General features: G+C 52.4%; 1 protein-coding gene across 2 annotated transcripts in view; it reads right to left on the reverse strand.

Annotated features, from left to right (window-relative positions):
* Nucleotides 1–18,653, reverse strand: part of CAPZB (capping actin protein of muscle Z-line subunit beta) — a 136,585-nt gene extending 117,932 nt beyond the window's left edge. For both annotated transcript variants that reach the window (XM_079933471.1, XM_079933472.1), the window contains exon 1: nucleotides 18,413–18,653. In XM_079933471.1, the coding sequence (XP_079789597.1) occupies nucleotides 18,413–18,415 (3 nt within the window). In that variant the 5' untranslated portion in view covers nucleotides 18,416–18,653. The remainder of the gene's footprint in view (nucleotides 1–18,412) is intronic.
* Between the last annotated feature and the right edge of the window lie 1,011 nt (nucleotides 18,654–19,664).

Below are 19,664 nucleotides of genomic sequence, written 5' to 3' on the forward strand. Positions count from 1 at the left end.
GTCCAGGTCAGAGTCCTGAGTTGCTGTCGGAGAAGCCAGGAACCACGGAGGTACCGCTTGAACAGCATCCTGCAACTCCTCTTCAGCATGGAGAGAGCCGATATTCATCAGCCCAATATGAGGAAAATGAGGCCAGGAGGCAGGAGGGGAATAGTTCAACATCACACAGCAGGTCAGGGGCCAAGATGTGGCCTGCATTCAGGGTTCCAGACTCCTGGAGCGACTGCTCTTTCTGCCCCTCCAGCATTTTCCAGAGTGTGGTATGCAGATCACCAGGGTTCGAGAGAGGTGTTAGAAGGGATATGGGCGAATGCAATTTAGTGGTTACCTAATTTTTTAAAATTTATTTATTTATGGCTGCGTTTGGGCCTTCATTGTCACACGCGGGCTTTCTCTAGTTGCGGTGAGCAGGGGATACTCTTTGTTGCGGTGTGTGGGCTTCTCATTGCAGTGGCTTCACTTTGTTGCGGAGCCGGGCTCTAGGCGCGCGGGCTCAGTAGTTGTGGCTCGAAGGCTCTAGACCATAGGCTCAGTAATTGTGGCGCATGGGCTTAGTTGCTCCATGGCATGTGGGATCTTCCTGGACCAGGGCTCGAACCTGTGTCCCCGGCACTGGCAGGCGGATTCTTAACCACTGCGCCACCAGGGAAGCCCTAGTGGTTACCTATTTTTAATATGCATAGAAAAAATATAACTACCACATCAAACGTGTGATTTTACAGATGTTTTCTACTTAGGGTAGACTGAGGTGTTAGGCTCAAGACAATTTAAAGAAAAACATTAAATAAATAATAATAAACTGTGCTGGCAGATGGCCAAGTAGGGGAACATGTCCTACACCATCCTGGGCTCACTCTGGCAGCAGGCTAAAGCAAGAAAGAGTAAAAGGAAAGGATGAAACGAAAGAAGGGAGAATGGAGGAAGCCAGGGGAACAATAGAGGTGTGGAGTTCCGCCTTGGTCCCCGCAGGTGACTCAGCTCTTGCACAGGGACTGAGTGCCCTGCAGCTCAGGACATCAAAGTGCCTCGCTCCTCGCTCCCACCCCCACCAAGCTGACCCAGCCTACGCTACAGTCTTCCCACCCCAAACACGCTAAGGTCCAAACGTCACACATGAGCCCAGTGAGGGAGAGTAAATGTCCTGAGTCCTAAGTAGTCCCCACTCCAAGACTACTGTCAAGGTGACCTCCCTCTGTTCCCTATACTTGAGCCAGCTGTCAGTGTTTAACCCAGTTCCTTGCCTCAGTGACTCTCCTTTCTCTTTTGCTGCACGCTTCTTTCGAAATTCCAGGGCAGGGGGGCCAAGAGCTCCCCTCAAAGCCTCCCAGCTCAAAAGAATGCTAATTACCAAGGCTGCCTTGGTTTAAAGGACAATCTGGGTTCACACGTTTCCACACCAACATCAGATGCTGGGAAGTACAGCCGGAAAACACTGCAGGGTAGCCGGACTCTCCAGAGCTGTGCCTGTCCCACCCCTGTGGGTCCTAAGAATGGGATGCTCATCTAAAATCGCCAGGGACACCAAGGGCCTTATCATCAAGCTGTAGTTGGACCCCCTCCAAGAGACAGGAGCACACACGTTTTAGGACAGGAAAAAAGTGATTCGCAAACACTCAAGCCTTCTTAGATTTTGAGAAAGACTCACTGGCTTACTAGAAAACTAGGTATCAAATACTCATAGGGATTATACTTTTCCTCCACAGCACCCTCCTACAAAAAAAAACCCCAAATTTGTGGAAGAATGCTATTAAAATCTTATTTTTAAAGCAGCCTCACTGTAACTACCTCTACCTCACGAGGTACGTACAACATGGGCCACAAACCAGGCTTGGTGGGCACCTGGCGTGAAGAGCCGATTCTCTTCATTTGCATATTCCGTTCTGCAAATTTGCCCACTTGCTAAGGTGTATGTGTAACCCCCAGATCAATACTCAGGGCACTTGCACGGTCATCCAGACACGCGCAGAGTGGTGAAGAAGCTGGGTCGCTGGACGTGCGCGACCCAGCTGCGGGTGAATGAGGCAATCTCTGCCTTCTTGTTTCAGCTCTCGAGCTGTAAACAGAGCCCTTCTCACAGTCTATTTAGTGCCACACTTTTCACCTTGCTGTTGATTCTGCTGTTTAAAAACAGCCCCCAGCGCAGTGCTGCCCAGAGTCCCAAGCAGCAGAGGGCTGTGATGCACTTACGGAGAAAACACGTGCTGGACAAGCTGTGTTCAGACTTGAGTTACAGAGCTGTCGGCCATGGCTGATGAGTCAACAATATGTATGAAGTAAGGTGTCCTTAAGCAGAAACACACATAAAACAATGTCTTTTTTTTTCTAATGTTTCACATTAGATCCTCAGATCTTATTCATCTTAGAGCTGAAAATTCACATACTTTTACCAACCTCTCCCTAATTTCCTGACCCATGGCAACCAATTTTCTACTCTGTTTCTATGAGTTTGACTTTTTTTTTAAAGATTCCACATATAAGTGATACTATGCAGTATTTGTCTTTTCCGGTTATGTATTAATCAGATGATAAAAATGTTGTCACCAGAGCATCCCAGGAATCTTACCATGTTCCCCTAGGAATAATGGTTCAGGATTTGCTAACTCAGTGTTCGTGGTGACTTTACAGAATGACAACCCAGAGCAACAAGAACAGACTGTATACACACAGGCGGGGAGAGCAGGTTCACACCTCCAGATACAAGCTACAGGAGCCTTCATAACAATCAATAAGAGGAGGAAAAAGAAAAAAAGTGCTGTACAAAGACCCTCAGAACAGTACAACATACAGAGAAAAATTAGAAACCTCTACTTGTCCAACTTCAGGGGAATGGTAAGTAACAGTATCAACCAGTTGACGTATTAGTCATTTAAAATGTTCTTGAAGGGTTTATAACAAGAAAATTCTTGTGAAAAAAACCAGGATATAAAAATAGCATAGGCAAGGGCTTCCCCGGTGGTGCAGTGGTTGAGAGTCCGCCTGCCGATGCAGCGGACACGGGTTCGTGCCCCGGTCCGGGAAGATCCCACATGCCGCGGGGCGGCGGGGCCCGTGAGCCATGGCCGCTGAGCCTGTGTGTCCGGAGCCTGTGCTCCACAACAGGAGAGGCCACAACAGTGAGAGGCCCGCGTACCGCAAAAAAAAAAAAAAAAAAAAATAGCATAGGCAATATGAACTCAATCACATGAAAAACGTTTAAACTATATAGACAGAAAGCTGCTGAAGCAATATACCAAAAAGTAAACAGTACCTGCTGGCAGGGTAAGATTATGGGCAATTTTTTCTTCTTCTTTCCTGTATTTTCCAGCTTTTCTATAATGAACACATTACTCATTTACTTATTTACTGGCCGCGCCATGCGGCTTGCGGGACCTTAGTTCACCGACCAGGAATTGAACCCGGGCCCAAGGCAGTGAGTCCCTGAATACATTACTTCTATAACAAAGAGAAAACACTGCAAACTTTCTTTTAATAACGTCAGATTCCAAAGGGATCCCTTATACCAGGGAACGAGGTCAGGAAGCTTCCCCGGGTCCCTGCCACTGGTGCTCACGCCCAACTAGAAGGCCACGCACCTCCTCCCCTAGGCTGTGAGCAGCTTGAGGCAGGGGCCGCCTTTTCTTCAGGCCAGCGTCGCAGGACCTGGCACAGAGCATGGCACACAAGAGACACTCAGCAAATAATGACAAAGAAAGGCGGGGGTGGGGGGGCGGGTACGGGAGACGGGGACGGGCAGTGAACTGACAGCAAATAATACCCAAGGAAAGAAAGCCAACTGCTGGGCTGCCTGGGTAAAGGCTGTGTTGTCAGTCTGCTCGGGCTATGGAGAGGGTGCTGAGACGGACAAGGGCAAAATCGAAATCGGAGCCTCCACCCTGGCGTGGGACTTGCTTTGCGAGGCGGCCCTGTCTCCCTGCAGTCACATCGCGCTCTCCCACCCTTCCGGCTCCCACAAGTTTAAATTATTGTTGGTTGCCCCGAACATGGCGTCTGTGTCTGGCACATGCTGTTCTCTCTACTGCCATGTCTATACCCGCCCCTTGTCCTCCTGGCAAAGGCATCCTCTCATCTTGGCTCCAACGAAACACCTCTCCCTTGGGGTCCCTGCCTTGACTCTCCTCAGCCAGACCCCTTCTTCAAGGCACCTGCACACACCCCTTACAGCCATCATCTTCCCTTCCCCAGGTTCTTTTGAGGCCCAGAGACAGGAACGAGCCAGACATCGGGGGTCACCAGACGGTCTCAGGTGGTCCACAGACGAGCATCTTTTATTATCAACAGTTACCTAAGTTTATTTCAATGTGTACTTTCTACTCATGGCAATTAATATTGGTTTTCTGCTTGTGGTAATGACAAAGTTTCTCTCTTAGGACATTTTTGCAGGAAAGCAAGGAGCTCTCTCGACTTGGTCAGAACAGTGAGCCAGACTGAAGAAGAGAAGTTTGCCAGGCAGGGAGAGTGAGGTCACATCACAGGGCCCTGGGGGACACGGGTGAGGTACAGGCTACAGCACTTGTTAGAGCAGTGACGGGAAGAATGTGTGGAGAGAAAAACACTTGTTCTCTTTAGCCCCACAACCCCACTCCTGAGGAGGTATCTTAAGGAAGTGACTCAAAAGGAGGGGAGACAAATACATACAACACACGTATGTGTGTGTGTGTGTGTGTGTGTGTGTGTGTGTGCGCGCGCGCGCGCGCGTGCGCAGATAAAGATATAGACAGATATCCACTGCAAGGAACAGAGAGCACAGTGAAGGGCTTACAAATGGTTCACTTTTGAATCCTCACAACAACCCTATGAGGTAGGTTTTCTGACGTGAACATTTTACAGAGTCTGAGGACAGGAGAGACTAAGCAGCGTCCCGCACCACTCAGCACCCTCCCACACCTCTCCCACACCACTACACTGTGCTATTTCACATCTGAACAGCTGCATCACATCCCACTGAACAGACACACCGCCGTTTCAACCTACTGTTGAACATCCACTTTGCTCAGCATTCTGTCACTGCCATTCATGTCTCCTGTGTACACTGCAGGAACTCCCAAAAGGACCTGGGTTTGAATCTGGACCTGTCCCCAGATTTCTTCTTTAACTCAGGGTACTGGCTTTCTGCACTGGTCAACCCAGCCGCCATGAAGCTCCCTCACCAGGTCATGCTGGAAAGCGTGGTCTTTCTAATGCATTACTGGAGAAGCACATTCAAAGATGAGTTTTCAGGGAATTCCCTGGTGGTCCAGTGGTTAGGACTCCGTGCTTTCACTGCTGAGGACCTGGGTTCAATCCCTGGTCGGGGAACTAAAATCTCGCAAGCCTCGAAGTGTGGCAAAAAAATAAATAAATAAAGATAAAATAAAATAAAACAAAATAAAAATGGGCCTGAGTTTATGTGGCAGAAAAGACAACGGCCTACTCCAGAGTGTGGCGTCCAGATTCTAGAGTGTTAGACAGAGGACCCTAGTCCCAGCTGCCTGGTGATTCACTGTGGGATCCGGACAAGCCACAAGCCCCGTGTCAGTGGTGAAATTCCATGACACAGCAGAGGTGAAGGGCAAAGGCTATAACGTCAGAGCAGCTGGGTTCAAGTCCTGGCTCTGCCACTTATTAGCAATCTTCGTAAAATCTTCAAATTTACATAAAGTCCTAAATTCATAAGACCTCATTCTTAGGAGGATTCTGGAAACTAAATATAGGGTAATGCATGGAAAGTGCTAAGTAAAGTATGTAGTAACAGATGCACCGCCACGCTCGCCTTATTGACTCGGAGGGCCTGCTGAATGCTTCAGCTGATTTGGAATCTGGCTGTACTTGTTCCAATACACAGCCCATCACCTGAGACTTAGCAATCATTTTTTTTTCCTTTCCTTAAGAGACTCTGGCATGTAATGGAATTCAGCTCACAGAATTGTAGCGGTTAATCCAATGCCACACAAGGACGTTGGAGTAAGACTGAAGCCTCACAGAGCACTCTGAGCTCACAAAGGTCCAACACTATTTATAAGTCCATGTTCTGCCAATTAGGCACATGATGGGAGGGCCCATCCTTGGGGACCACAGCAACCAGTTCTTGTCTGTTGTTTCAAGAAATGCTTCCTCGACAATCAATATGTACCAAACAGATCCCATGGAATCAAAATAAAAGCAGGATCTGGGGGAAAATTCCCAAGATGCTTTTGTGTGCTCTCCATCTGGAATTTAGCAAGCTCAGAAACCACAGTCCATCATATGCAAATGTTGAATCATTATGTCGTACGCTTGAAACTAATACAGTGTTGTCAATTATACTTCAATGAAAAAAAAAAAGGAAATAAACCAATAGTCCATCAACACAAAAGCCCTATAAAGCCAGCCTTATCGGAGGCAAAAGGACAAGGGAATTCTAGCTAGCGGTTAGATAAATGCCTCTGGACGAGGTTATTTAAAGGAAAGAATGAAGAAATCAAGGTAGTTAAGGAATTGGGAAGATTGGACCTATTTCCCAGGAACATCACCTAGTGCCAAACGAGATGACAAGTAATAGAGGCTGCCCTGACCCAAGGACGTGGAGACCCTGCCCATCTTGTGGACAGATGCTGACACCCACAGCCCGGCACTCTAACCCCTCTGAGGACAGGAACCTTGTTCAGTACCTCTGTATGGTTTTACCTCTTCGGGTTGGAATAATCACTTAACCACTAGTTATCTAGGAGAGCGGCAACCACTGCCTCACTGCTCATTTCTGGCCCCAGCTGCAGTGTGACACAGCCAGGGCATGGAGCTGGTCCCGAGTTCAAATGCTAGCTTGCTCCCTGACAGCTACGTTATTTCAGAGTCCGCCTGGATGTGCACAGAGCAGAGGAGATGGTGCAGGGAGGAATAAAGACTATAACAGTGCCCGAGGCCTCAAAAGCAATTCCACACCTGACGTGGGTTAGAAGTTTCTATGCGGGACATGAGGCTTCCTTGTAAACGAAGAACTGCAACTACTGCATGCTTACTCTCCCGCATCTTAAGATGGGCTCCAAGGCATCTAAGCCAAACTAGGAGCAGTCACCTAACAGTCTGCTTTGAGTGGCAAAGAATTTAAAAAGTACTAAAGAACATTCGTTAGATGTTCAGAAGAAAGTACTCATACTTTCCTCTGTACGTGAAAATGCACCCTTGGACCAGCCTCCAGTGTGTACTGAGGGCTGGATTTTTGGAATCAGAAGGATCGAGTTTAAAGGCCACCCCTGCCCCTTACTAACAGTGTGATCCTCTACAAGATTCACTTTAATCTCTTTGGCCTCCATTTTCACAACTGCAAAATGGGGGCATGACCAGGGCAATGAGAAAGATAACATGAGACGGCACTTGTAAGGTTCAGCATAGAGAGGCTGACGCCACGCAAGTCCCCTTGCGTGATAACTCCTCTAAGCCAACGTGCAGAGGCCCCTGCTCTGTGTGAGGGAGCGGCCCGAGAGCAAGCTCCTGGGAAGCTGGTGGTCAGGGCCTCTCCTTAGTGTCGTCATGACACCCGCATTTCAGGTTTACAGTACTCCTTAATACAGGGATTTTTAGTCAATCCAATTCTCTTCCCTATGGAATGGTGCTAATTTGCAAGACAAATGATGAGATTGCTGTAGATAATGAGGCGCCATCATATGAGGCCTGAGCTACAGCATTTCATGTATGTTACTCTTATTTAATCCTCTGTGAAGAGGAGGATATTACGTCCATTTCACTGATGAGGAAGTTGAGGCTCAGAGAGATGAAGTAGGCAGTTCAAGCTCACACAGTCCCCAGGCAGCCAGGTCCAGGGGTCTCCTCCACTGTACTACACCAGGCTGCCTTCCAACAATCGTTCTTTCCCCCACTGTATCCTGCCTCTTTCTTATACCCCTAAACCCCAACACTCTACATATCTTAAAATTAAACACATGTTCTTAAAAATAAAACATGAAACCCCTGGGGCAGTGAACTCTGGCGGGTCTGTAGCAGTTCACAAATGCAACCCTGGTTAGCAGCAGCTGAGAGCCCCTGGGAAAACATGTCACCTTCAGAAAAGGAGAAAATGGATCAGAACATCCAGGGCAGGTGCGGGGGAGAGGGGGAATGAGACTCACTGATTAGCACCCTGCCCTGCTCCCCTCAGAGGCGCTGGGCACCATATGTAACTGGCACTCCAGGGTTGGCCACTCATGCCAAGAAAGAAAAAAAAATTAAGCCATTTTCCAGAAGAGTGACTTTTATTATAACCCAGAACAAAAGCACCATTTCAAGCAACCCGTTCATGGAGAGGCAGGTGCGTGCTCGGCAAGGCCTGTACTAACAGGGTGTGTTTCCAGTGAGCTCTAGGAGAGGCAACGCCTCCTCTGGGAGATGGACACAGATGCGAAGTCCCAACTCTTTCCAACACAAAGCAGAGGGAGTTTACACATTTCAAGTCTCTTTCGGCTCTACTAACATGCCAAGAGTCCGTGTTGCTGGTAATAACACAGTACTATTAATAAAAGTAGTTAATGTCCTCCTGTGTCTGGCTTTACATGTATTAACTCATTTAATCCTCATTAAGTCCATCAGAAATAGATCCTCTTATTCCCACCACTTCACTGTGAGACAAGGAAACTGAGGCAGAGAGTGAAGGAAGCTCCAAGGCTGCAGGTTTGGACCGCGACCCAGGGGGTCAGGCTCCAAAACCTGCCCTTCACTGCCTTGGACTCTAGAATCAAGACTGCCTTCAACTCCAAGGACGGCCAGGTGTGTGACTGTGGGCCAACTGCTCAGCGCCCGCCACGTGGCGGAGCTGCAGTGAATGCCGGCGCAGCTAGGGTCCCCATTCCCACCAGGCCCTGGTCCCGCCACCGCCGGACCCTCCGACAGCCTTCAGCGCCAGGAGTGGCCCGACCAGAGGGAGAGCACCGACCCAACCCCAGGGCAGATCCCACACTCAGCTCCTTCCACTCCTGTTACGCCCACCTCAAGTGACACAGACCTCCTAGGAGCCCAACACTGATGTCCTGAGAAGCCAGGTGTGGCCAAGGGCCCACGTCCCAAAGGAGATCTGGACATTTGCTAGAAAGCTTCACTCCGGCATCGCCCTGCCCTAGAGTTTGGTCTGTATTAGGCTGAACCACATGAAATGCTGATATTCAGCCATTTTTGACCAAGGAAAACAGCAAGTTCATGTGGTTCAACCCAGTGGCGGGGAGGGCACTTACCTTCAGTAAGGACCTACTAGACCTTCATCAATCCAACACCATGGAGCCCTGGCCCACGGGCCAGGAGCAGTGGAACACGGCGACAGTACTCACAGCTCTGAGCAGGGGATGTAGCATCTGTCTTCCCTCCGAGGACGAGAGACAGACGTATTAGGCATCGTGAGGGTAACCAGCTCACGCTGCTCAAGGTCATACGACTATTATAACGGCCAGTATGGTCTTTCCCCTCAGCTTCCTGGGCAACCTGACGCTGTCTGTGGTGCCCAGGCTGGGACAGGCTTCACAGGAAAAAGTCCAGGGCACCCTGTATGGTGTCGTCAATGAGGGGCTGTCACAATGACTAGCATGTATGCCAAGAACAACGGTGCTGCCCAGAAAGCCAAGGTGCATCCCTACGGTTTAGCAGGTGTCTTTCTAGAAACAGACTGAAGGTTCCAGCTGCTTTCCTTTTCAACAACCTGAACCAAAAAACCCTCCGAACTTCTAAGCTACACCCACACTTCTTCAGCCTCCGTGGCTGGACCTATAGGTGAACCTCTCGACCTCAGTTTCCTCGTCTGTAAAATAAGCCTCCTGGTGGGTCCATGCGTGAGAGGAACAGGACAGCAGAGTTCAACAGGCATGAGCGGATGGACCTGGATCAGAATGCTGACTCTGCCACTAACTAGCCAGGGCCCTTAGGCAAGTTACTAAACCTTTCTGAGCTGCAGTTTCCTTATTTGCACGATGAGGAAACAGGCCTCACAGAGCTGGGGTTGAGAGAATTAGAGAGTGACTGTGCATCCGGCAGGAACACAGGCAGAAGGGAGGTGGTACTGTACAGAGTCCAGGAGAGAGACCCGATAACCTATGGGAGGAAGACTGTCGTCTCAGGGCACCTCCAATTCCTATTCCTCAAGACCAAGTCCGAGGGCTTCCCTGGTGGCACAGTGGTTAAGAATCCGCCTGCCAATGCAGGGGATATGGATTCAAGCCCTGGTCCAGGAAGATCCCACATGCCGCAGAGCAACTAAGCCCATGCGCCACAACTACTGAGCCTGCGCTCTAGAGCCCACGAGCCACAACTACTGAGCCCGTCTGAAGCCCGCACACCTAGAGCCCGTGCTCCACAACAAGAGAAGCCACTGCAATGACAAGCCTGCACACCGCAACGAAGAGTAGCCCCTGCTCGCCACAACTAGAGAATACCTGCGCACAGCAACAAAGACCCAACGCAGCCAAAGATAAATAAATAAAATAAATACATTTTAAAAAAGTAAAAATAAATGATGTTTGTGCTTAAAAAAAAAAAAAGACCAAGTCAGAGGCCTCAAATCCCAGGACAACCAGGGCTCCACACCCACTATGGCTGAAAGAGATCTCGAGACAGGAGCTGTCTGGAAGAGGAAACAGAAGAAAGCAAGGACAGTACACATCAGAAACTCTCACAGAAGAACTTCCCTGGTGGTCCAGCAGTTAAGACTCTGCACTTCTAATGCTGGGGACGTGGGTTCAATCCCTGGTCGGGGAACTAAAATCCCACATGCCGCGTGGTGTGGCAAAAAAAAAAAAAAAGAAAGAAAAGAAAGAAAGAAACTCTCACAGAGCCAAGAACCTGAAGTGGCCCAGCCTGCACTGCTGTGTTGGGTCCACATCCAGCCCCAGGGACCACGCACTGACCAAGCTGCGCTCAGCAGAGAAGCAAAGGACTGATAAAAAACAAAGCCACGTAGACAAATTCAAGAGCAGGTCTTTCAGTGGCCACAGTACCTTAACTCACTTTTCACCAGGAGTGTGCAGTGGATAAAGCGCTCCTCCTCTGTTTCTGAGCATAAAACTGCATGCAGGAAGCCCACCCGTGTGAACTCCGACATACCCCTTCAGGGTCAAAGCCTCGTAATGAAGAAGCCTCAAGAAGCAGCATGACATGTGAGCAAGCCAGACCTGAACTGTCTGTCTGCCTCTCAGGGCTGCAACTGACAAGGGAAGAGGGCACTTGGTGGGAGGCTGCTCGTCACTGACCCCAGCAGAAACAGTATGTGCAAAACCATCTTTACATAACCCTAACATTTTAAACTAAAGATATTTCACTTGGTAACCGTAATGAGTCCTCTGCCCAAATCTCATGGAAACTTTTGAGGCAATAAGCCCAAATCCCGCTAAATAACCATGATTCTAACTCAGAAAGGTCCTGCTGAGTTCAGTGCTAGAAGAGGAAGCTTCGCGGAGCAGTTTAAGCAGTGGGTGGAGAAGTTAGGGGTCTGAGCCAGTGGAAACGACCGCTTGCAATCTGCAGTGTGGTAACAGCTTCGCGGCCAGAAAGCACTGGGCTGGAAGCCCTTCAGATCGCCAGCCGTGGGCCGGGGACTCTGCCTCTCAGGGTCTCAGCAGAACTGGGGGCCACTACCACTTGCATCCAGGCTGCCTGGGAGGTTAAATCCAACACCATCTATCAACCATCCATGTTAATAAAATAATCACTCCTGCTGCACCAGCGGAAGTACCAGGCACTGTCTACACTTGCCACATGCAAACTCACTCAATCCTCACAATAAACCCCCTAGGGCAGGTGGGTGTAAACGCCAGGGTTGCTACCTTAGAAGAAATAGGACTACCAGACTGGAAATGTATCGCTAGAAAGTTGCAGACGAAGGCTTCTCTCACTGGTATCCAGAGCTGTCCGAAAGCCGCGGAGCGGGAACAGGAGGAAGCCGGGGGAAGGGACGTGTTGCTGCCCCTGCACTGATGCCCAAGTCGGGCAGAATCTCAGACCTGCCCGTTGCCATTTGCCTCCTCCATTTAACTTGAAGACCCGTGTTCTCATAGGTCTGACTGCTGCGTGAGCGTCCACGGAATGAATGACCTGATGGAACAAACGTGAGCGGCAGAGGCGCCCAGCGTCCTGAGCTCGGGCTCCGGAGGCAGGCGGGCCTGCGTGATGAGGGCGACGTGAAGGCCGCGCAGGCTGAGCGGGACTCGGGGCCACCTGCCCATGCGGGAGGGCTGGGCGGCTGGGACACTGGGCTAACCAGACTGAAATCCCCCTTCAGGCATTAGTAGCATATCAAGGCTTTGCAGGCACCACTATCTGGGATTTAAACTGCCCAAAAATAGTTGCTGGGTCAATGATAAAGCATCCTCTCCAGATGCCTGAACAGGGCAGCTCTGGGGGCAGAAGCTTCCCCCTCAGCCCAGAGGCGGTAAATCACTACGGCTGGCTCTGCCTTCCTATCTTTATCTTTCTCACCCACCCCTTCCTATCCATCCCCACCGCGGCCAGGACCCTTAGAACCTCGCAGGCTTAACGCCTGTGAATGTCTCCCTCCAGGGCCCTCCCGGCTGCACACCACCGCCAGATGACTCTTCCTAAAATACCACGACCCTGCCAGCCTCCTCAGATTTCTACCTGCCCTGTCAAAACTCTAACTGGCTCCACGCTGTCCCGGATCAAACGCAAACTCTCTAGCTTAGCAACTCAGGCTCTCCACAACTCCCTCCTGAGACCGAGGCGCCCCCACTGGCCGTCCACTCTGCGGATGGTCCCCAAACTCACAAGGCCGACCATCACCCCAATCTCTGCTCTTGTTCCAGGCCCCTGCACCCACCCCATCCTCTCCGCCTGGGCAAGGTCTCCCCGGGTTCACACCCAGCCCCCACCAAGGCTGCCTGCGGGCGAGCCTGCAGGGATGGGCAGACGAGTGGCCCTTCTGAAGGCTTTCCCTTCCCCCCTCCCTCCCTGCTGCACTTCATTTTCTGGATGCACCTCGCCTCCCCTTCCAGATTAGAGGACAGGGATTACGGCTTCTCTTTGTGTCCTTACTCTGTAGCATGCAGAATAAGACAAACGATAACCCTGGCTACCACTTGCTGTGCACCAAGCACTGGGTTAAGCACATTACAATTTTCACTTCTTTCTCCCAGTATCCCTATAAAATGCCATCCTCACGTTACCCATCAAGAAACCGAGGCCAAGGGAGAATAAGATCCTCACTGCAGGTCACACACTGAGTCGCAGAGACAGGACTCCAAGCCAGATCAGCCCAACCCCAAAGCCCACGTTCTGTGGCACAGGCAGAAGACAAAAGTGCTCACCACTCCCTCATTCAGCGTCTATGAGGCGCTTACCAAGCGCCAGGCGGCCCGCGCAAGGTGCTGGGTGTTTGGTGGGAACCAGACAAGGTCCCTGCTCTCACGGAACTCACAGGCTCTGTCCCTCTTCTTCCAAGCCCGGAAGAGGGCAAGGACTCAGTTCAAAAGGGGCTCCACCGGGCACAGACGAGGCACCCAGAGCCTGAGATACAGCATCAGGCTACAGCAGCACAGGGAGCCTTGTCTTCTGCGGTGGAGTAGAGCCTCTGGCTCTGTCAGGGACTTTCTTCATTCAAGACACAGCCCAAAGCCAAGCAAACTCCAAATATCCCTTCAGCAGGCAGTAAGCAGTGGAGAAAACGGGTCTACCTCTGAAGTCAGAAAACCCAGTTCCTCCACTTAGTAGCTATAAAGGGACTATCCACTTACCCTTTGAACCTCATCTGTAAATGGTGATAATAATAGTCACTACACATATGATTATGTGCCAGATGCTGTTCAAAGCACTTGACAAGTATTATCTCATTTAATCCTCATAACAGCCTTATGAGGAGGTACTGTTATTAGCCCAAGGCTGTCTGGCTCCTAAGTCCTAACTTCGCACGCGATGCCGGGGCTCGTGGCAGCAGGCAAGGCTCCACGTCCTCACACCAGAGCGTTGATCTCTAAAAGCCTTAGTTTGGAAATGGCAATACTCTCGCTGGTCTTAACGTGGGTGATCTTGTACCCTTTGGACTTCCACACCCCACTCTCACTGGTGGGATCTGCCTCCAGGAGAAATGGGACAAGAGCCTGTACTGTGAGCCCTACTTCTCACTGTTTCTGAGAAACAGAGTGAGCCTCCGGCACAGGAGTCGGGGGGACCCAGAGCCAAGTCCCAGGCCCGCCTCTCACACCAGCCACTCAAGCTTTCGAGCATCCATCATGGGGTGGGGTAGGACCTAAGTCCTACCTCAGGTTTCTGGATGACGGTAGATCCTCAATCAATGGTAGCTACCCAGGTGAGAAGGGCAGGACTTCTGTGGCACAAACCTTCCCGGCTGGGAGAGCTTCTGGTCTGCAGGGGACAGACCGCGTGTGCAGTGCCATTCACCTCGGTGGTGGCGGCCAAACAAGGGCAGGCGTGCTCCTCAAGGCCGGGGCTGAAGCCAGGCACAAGCCCCAACTTTCTCTGAAGTCTCCTGCGTTATCTCATCCAAGTGTGCTTGCAGTTACATTAAACAAGGCTCTGCTTCCTTAAACTGTAGGTAAGAGTGACACGCCTCCCTGCCGAACAACATAAGCTGTGAAGGCGTGGACCCGTTTGCCTTGTTTACCAGGCTTCCTTGTCCTGAGCACATAGGGCAGCACAGAGAAGGCACTTCATAAATACACCCATGAGCTTCAAGCAACTCCTAACACACCACTGTCTTTGCCTAATGCCAAGAGTTTCGCAGCCTGGGAAGCAGGAGTCTCAAGGTTCAAAGTACCTGCGCAGCCACCATTTCCCTGTGCTGTCAGTCATCTGTCCTCTCCCCTCCCCCAAGGAATGTAAAAGAAGAACAGAACTTCTGAGTTATAAATAGGAATATCTGCTTTCAAACATACGATTTAGGGCTTCCCTGGTGGCCCAGTGGTTAAGAATCCTCCTGCCAATGCAGGGGACACGGGTTCGAGCCCTGGTCCGGGAAGATCCCACACGTCGCGCACGCCGCAACTAAGCCTGTGCGCCACAACTACGGAGCCTGCGCTCTAGAGCCCGCGAGCCACAACTACTGAGCCCGCGTGCCACAACTACTGAAGTCCCTGCGCCTAGAGCCCGTGCTCCGCAACAAGAGAAGCCACCGCAATGAGAAGCTCGTGCACCCCAACAAAGAGTAGCCCCTGCTTGCTGCAACTAGAGAAAAAGCCAGTGCACAGCATCAAAAGACGCAAAGCAGCCAAAACTAAAATAAATAAATTTATTAAAACAAACATGATTTAGCATCTCTTTAATCTCAAGCTATGGATCGTTGGCTACTTTTTTCAAGCATTCCACCAAAGAGCAGCCAGTTGGGTTTAAATAAACAAGGCTGCATATACATGTGGGGTCTGAGTGGAGCTAGACCTACACCAGGAGGTCTACACCAGACCAGCCGAGACACCAACTGTATTGTTCCACCTTGTAACAATATAACAGGCTTCTCCTATCATCTCTTGTCAGGCCAAACCATCTGGGAGCTGGAGGGACAACTCATGAGGGGGGCCCGGCCCATCCCTGCATGCTACAGCCCCAGCATCCAGCATCAGAATCATAACTCTAGATTAGGACAATAATTCCTAAATTAGACGCTAGAGCTGGGTAAGGAAAAGTGCTTTGAAACTATAAAGCACTTACAGATAGTGGGAGATCATTACCTGCTAAGAGAATGCAAGTAAATTCCATTTGCTTATGCATTCGTAACTGATGCCAACAGAAATCACGGAGTTTTCTCCAAAGTCCAGCGCACTTTAGACTCTCAAACTGCTGTTTCCCTCGATGGATAACTGAGATCTAGCTGGTTTCTCTACCATCAACCCTACTGAAAATAAAACCACAGTGGTTTTAATACATTTACCTATTATGCAACCCCACACCACCACTTCTGTCCTACTCCAACTGTCTACACTGGTTTCTTAGAATATTCAAGTAGGGGATAAACTGAACAATAAGCAGTCAGAAATTACCTACAAGCCTAGGGGATACTAAGAACGAGTTACTGAGAGAATGAGTATGAAATCCAAGTGGCTAAGTTCAAGACACACCCCAAGCTATTTCCTTCAGTGCCAGGTACTGTTCTAGGCCCCAGGGATACAGACATGCAAAACAAAAGACAAAAACCGCTGCCCTCAAAGAGCTCACGTTAAATAAGCCTGCATCACCAGGAACACATAAGCAGCCTGGGACAACAGAAAGGATGCAGTTTAGAGCCTATCAGATGTGCTCCCGTCAACTAACCAACATCTTGAGGAAGTTCCTCCATGCCCTGAGCCTCAGCTTCTACACCTGTAAAATGGTAATACACAGCATCCCTCAAAGGGTTCTGTGTGGATTAAGTAAGTGGAGCACAGAGCACAGTGTCTGGCACCTAGTAGCCCCCCGCCCCGCTCCCACTCCCCACAGAAAAGTTAGCCTTTTTCCTCCACCCCTTCCACAGTCCTTACAGATTATCCAGGTAAGACCCAAATACAGGACTCCTGAGAAGCCTCATGTATCATCCTGTTCCTTCTGGGTCATTACAGGCATTTTCCCATCAGGTCTGGAAACTCAGGCACTGAGGGCCAAGGCAAGATGCTCCCCCCCCCCCCCCCCCCCCACTGCCAGAGATGCTGCCTTGAGCAGCCCCACCTGGCCATCCCAACCATCCTCCCCTGCTTTTGTCCTGACAGCAAACCTCACTCCAAGTCCTCACCCAAAACTGTCCTGGAGAAGTCCTTCCCCACCCAGGCCTGGGACTGCTATCGGAGAAGTCCAATAACAATGGCCACGCTTTTCATCAACATACAGGAAGGCATGAAGAAAAAACTCGGCCACTCTGAATTAGTCAGCCTAGTTCAGAAGCAACATCCCTTCCTTAAACAAGGAACCTAGAGCCCCAAAACTCTTTGGGGCCCAAAGTCCACATGCAAACACCTGCCAGCACCGGGCCAGAGGAGCAGGTGGCCACCCTTAATCTCAGTCCACCCTTCAAAGATGCCTTGGCCACGTGAGGCAGAAGCCCTGGGGCTCTTCCAACCTGGGTGCTGGGCCTGCCCTGCAGAAGGTTCCAAAGTGGAGGGAGGGCGGACTCACTGGTCGGGGCCTAGGTGAAACCTCGGGCCGGTCAGAGCGCCGCCAGAGTACCTGCCTTCATTACCAAAACAAACAGCACGAGTGGAGCGAGCTCTCCCTCGGAGTCTGGCTCACCTGATCCGAGGCACCTCCATTATCAGCAGTTCCAACCCTCACGAGCTGACAGCTGAGGGGGAAAGGGAGGCTGCGCCTGCTGGGGTACATTGTGTCCGGGCCGTCTGTTGGCCTCGGGGCCCGGGGGCCTCCCAACGGCAGCGGCCTCAAAAGGGCGATTGTGCGTTCATCCCCGTCCCGCGGCTCCCCCATCCTCATCCCTCGGCTCTCGCACACGCCCCGGCGCCGCGGGTCCCAGCAGGACGCTCCGCCAGCACCGCACCCCGCGGCACCCAGGCGGCGGCCGCGGGAAGCGCCCGCAGAGCGCCGCGCTGCCTTCCCGGCATACAGATGCCCGCCCTGCCCTCGCTCGCTCCCAGACGGCCTTCCAGAAGGGGCACCGCTCCAACTTGAGAAGGCACAGCCTCGGGACCCCCATCCCCACCCGGGCTGGAGAGCTACTCTCACTTCCCAGGGGCGGCAAAGAAGGTTCGCCCTAGGTAGAGCGGAGGGGACCACCTGGGTCAGGGGCAGGGCAGGGAGCCGGGCCCTGGAGGAAGGGTAAAGCCCCGGACAGAGTGAGGCTGACGCAGGCTACGCCGAGAGTGGTGAGAAGTCCTGGGAAACGGACCAGGGAGTGGGGGGAAGGGAGTGACGTCCAGGCGGGGGCCAGGGGCGGAGGAGGGGGGGGGTCCAGACTTAAAACCATGGACAGAAGAAAAGATTCAGGCTGAAACCATGGAGGACAGGGGAACAAATGCAGGTTGAAGCCATGGATAAGGGGCTAACGGGGGTCCGGACTGAGGCCATGGAGAAGGGGGTAGGTGGGGGACAGAGGCCTAGCCTGGACCCTGGGAGGAAGAAACGACGGCCTAGCCTGGGCCGTAGGGGCTGGGGCTGGGGACCTAGCCCGGGCCATGGGGAGGAGAAAGGGGGACTACGCCTGGGTCCCCGGAGGGGGTGCCTGGCCTGGACCACCGGTCCAGGAGGGTCTAGCCTGGGCTACGCGGGAGACTAGTCTGGCCCCAGAGGGGGAGTGTGGGAGCCCAGCTTGAGCCAAGGGCGGGGGGTGGGAACGGGAGGCAGGGTCGCTGCCCACCCAAGCCGCCCAGGCCGGCCGCCCCCTCCGGAGCGGGCAGGGATGGTGTCTACCTGGGCTCCGGGACCCCGCCCCTCCCCCACCCGGGGGAACCCACCCTTCGCGGGCCGGGGGTGGGTGGGGGAAGGCGGACGCGAGCTCCGGCGGGGCCCCCGGACCTGGGGGAGGGGGACGTCGGGCCTTTACCATTGTGGCGGCGGCAGCGGCGGTCCCGGTCCCGGCGTCTGTGGCTCTCCCCCCCGCAGCAGGGCCCGGCGCTTCCACTTCCCCGGGTGCCCAGGAGTGAACATCCGGGTCAGCACCTCCCTCCTCCCGCGCCGGGCCGCCGCCACCTTCCTTCCCCGCCCCGGCCCGGCCCGGGCCCGCCCCCCACGCAGCCGGCTCTCGGCCAATGAGCACGCAGGGCCGCAGCGATCGCCAAGTATGGAGCGCGGCACGGGGGGAGGAGCGCCGAACGGGGAAGTGAGGGGCGGGGACTGCGGGCGGAGCGGGGCGGGGCGCGGTGGCCGCAGGATGGGTGGGCGGCCGCAGGATGGGTGGGCCGCCACAGGGCTCGGGGCGCGGGGTTGGGTTGAGTGGTGGAGGCAGGAGTCCGGGCCGGGGGAGTACCTTCTACCCGCAGCTAGACCCAACGCCCGGCCCTGTGGGTGCAGCAGCGCGGGGCGACACAGGGACGGTGCCCGTCGGCCTCCGGGCGGGGATGCGGAAGGCGCTGGGGCTGGGAGGGGTCAGTCCCTCCCCGCCCCACCCGGTGCACGCGCTCGCTCCTGCGGCGCACCCGGAACTGGTGCGGCCCGCGGGGCAGGCCCATCCCAGAGAGAGAGAGTAGTGAGCGAACCTGAGATGGAATCCCAGCGCTGCCACTTGCTCCGTGTGGGACCTGGAGCAAGTCGCTGCACCTGGGCCCGATCTCCAAAAAAGGAGCCTCGGCCCACATCACTCACTGAGCACCTACCACATACCAGGCCTTGTTTGAGGCACCAAAGATAACAGAGGTGAACAGGACAGGACATAAAGATGCTCTCACAGCTACCTGCTACGGGAATGCTGTGAGGACCACACAGGTAGAAATGAGAAAACCCGGGGCAATAAATGTTAGATATTAAGAGTATTTTTACATGTGCTACAGAGAACCCTCCCATTTGCCGAGTGGGGCTGCCTCATTCCACAGAGTGACTCAGAAATTTTTTTTTCTCTTCATTCAACAAATATTTGTTAAGCTTGGTCTAGAAGGCAGGAGGCCCTGCTAATAATAACTGCCTTCCCTAGTTTGCTCTCTCTCTCTCTTTTGTGAGATTCAAATCGGGTCACCCGTGAGGGGATTGTAAACTGTATAAAGATTGTAAACTGTATAAAGATTGTAAACTGTATTAAAAAAACTGTATAAAGATTGTAAACTGTATAAAATTGTAAACTGCATAAAAAACGATACAGGTAA

Source organism: Stenella coeruleoalba (genome assembly GCF_951394435.1).
Source record: "Stenella coeruleoalba genome assembly, chromosome: 1".
NCBI lineage: Eukaryota > Metazoa > Chordata > Mammalia > Artiodactyla > Delphinidae > Stenella > Stenella coeruleoalba.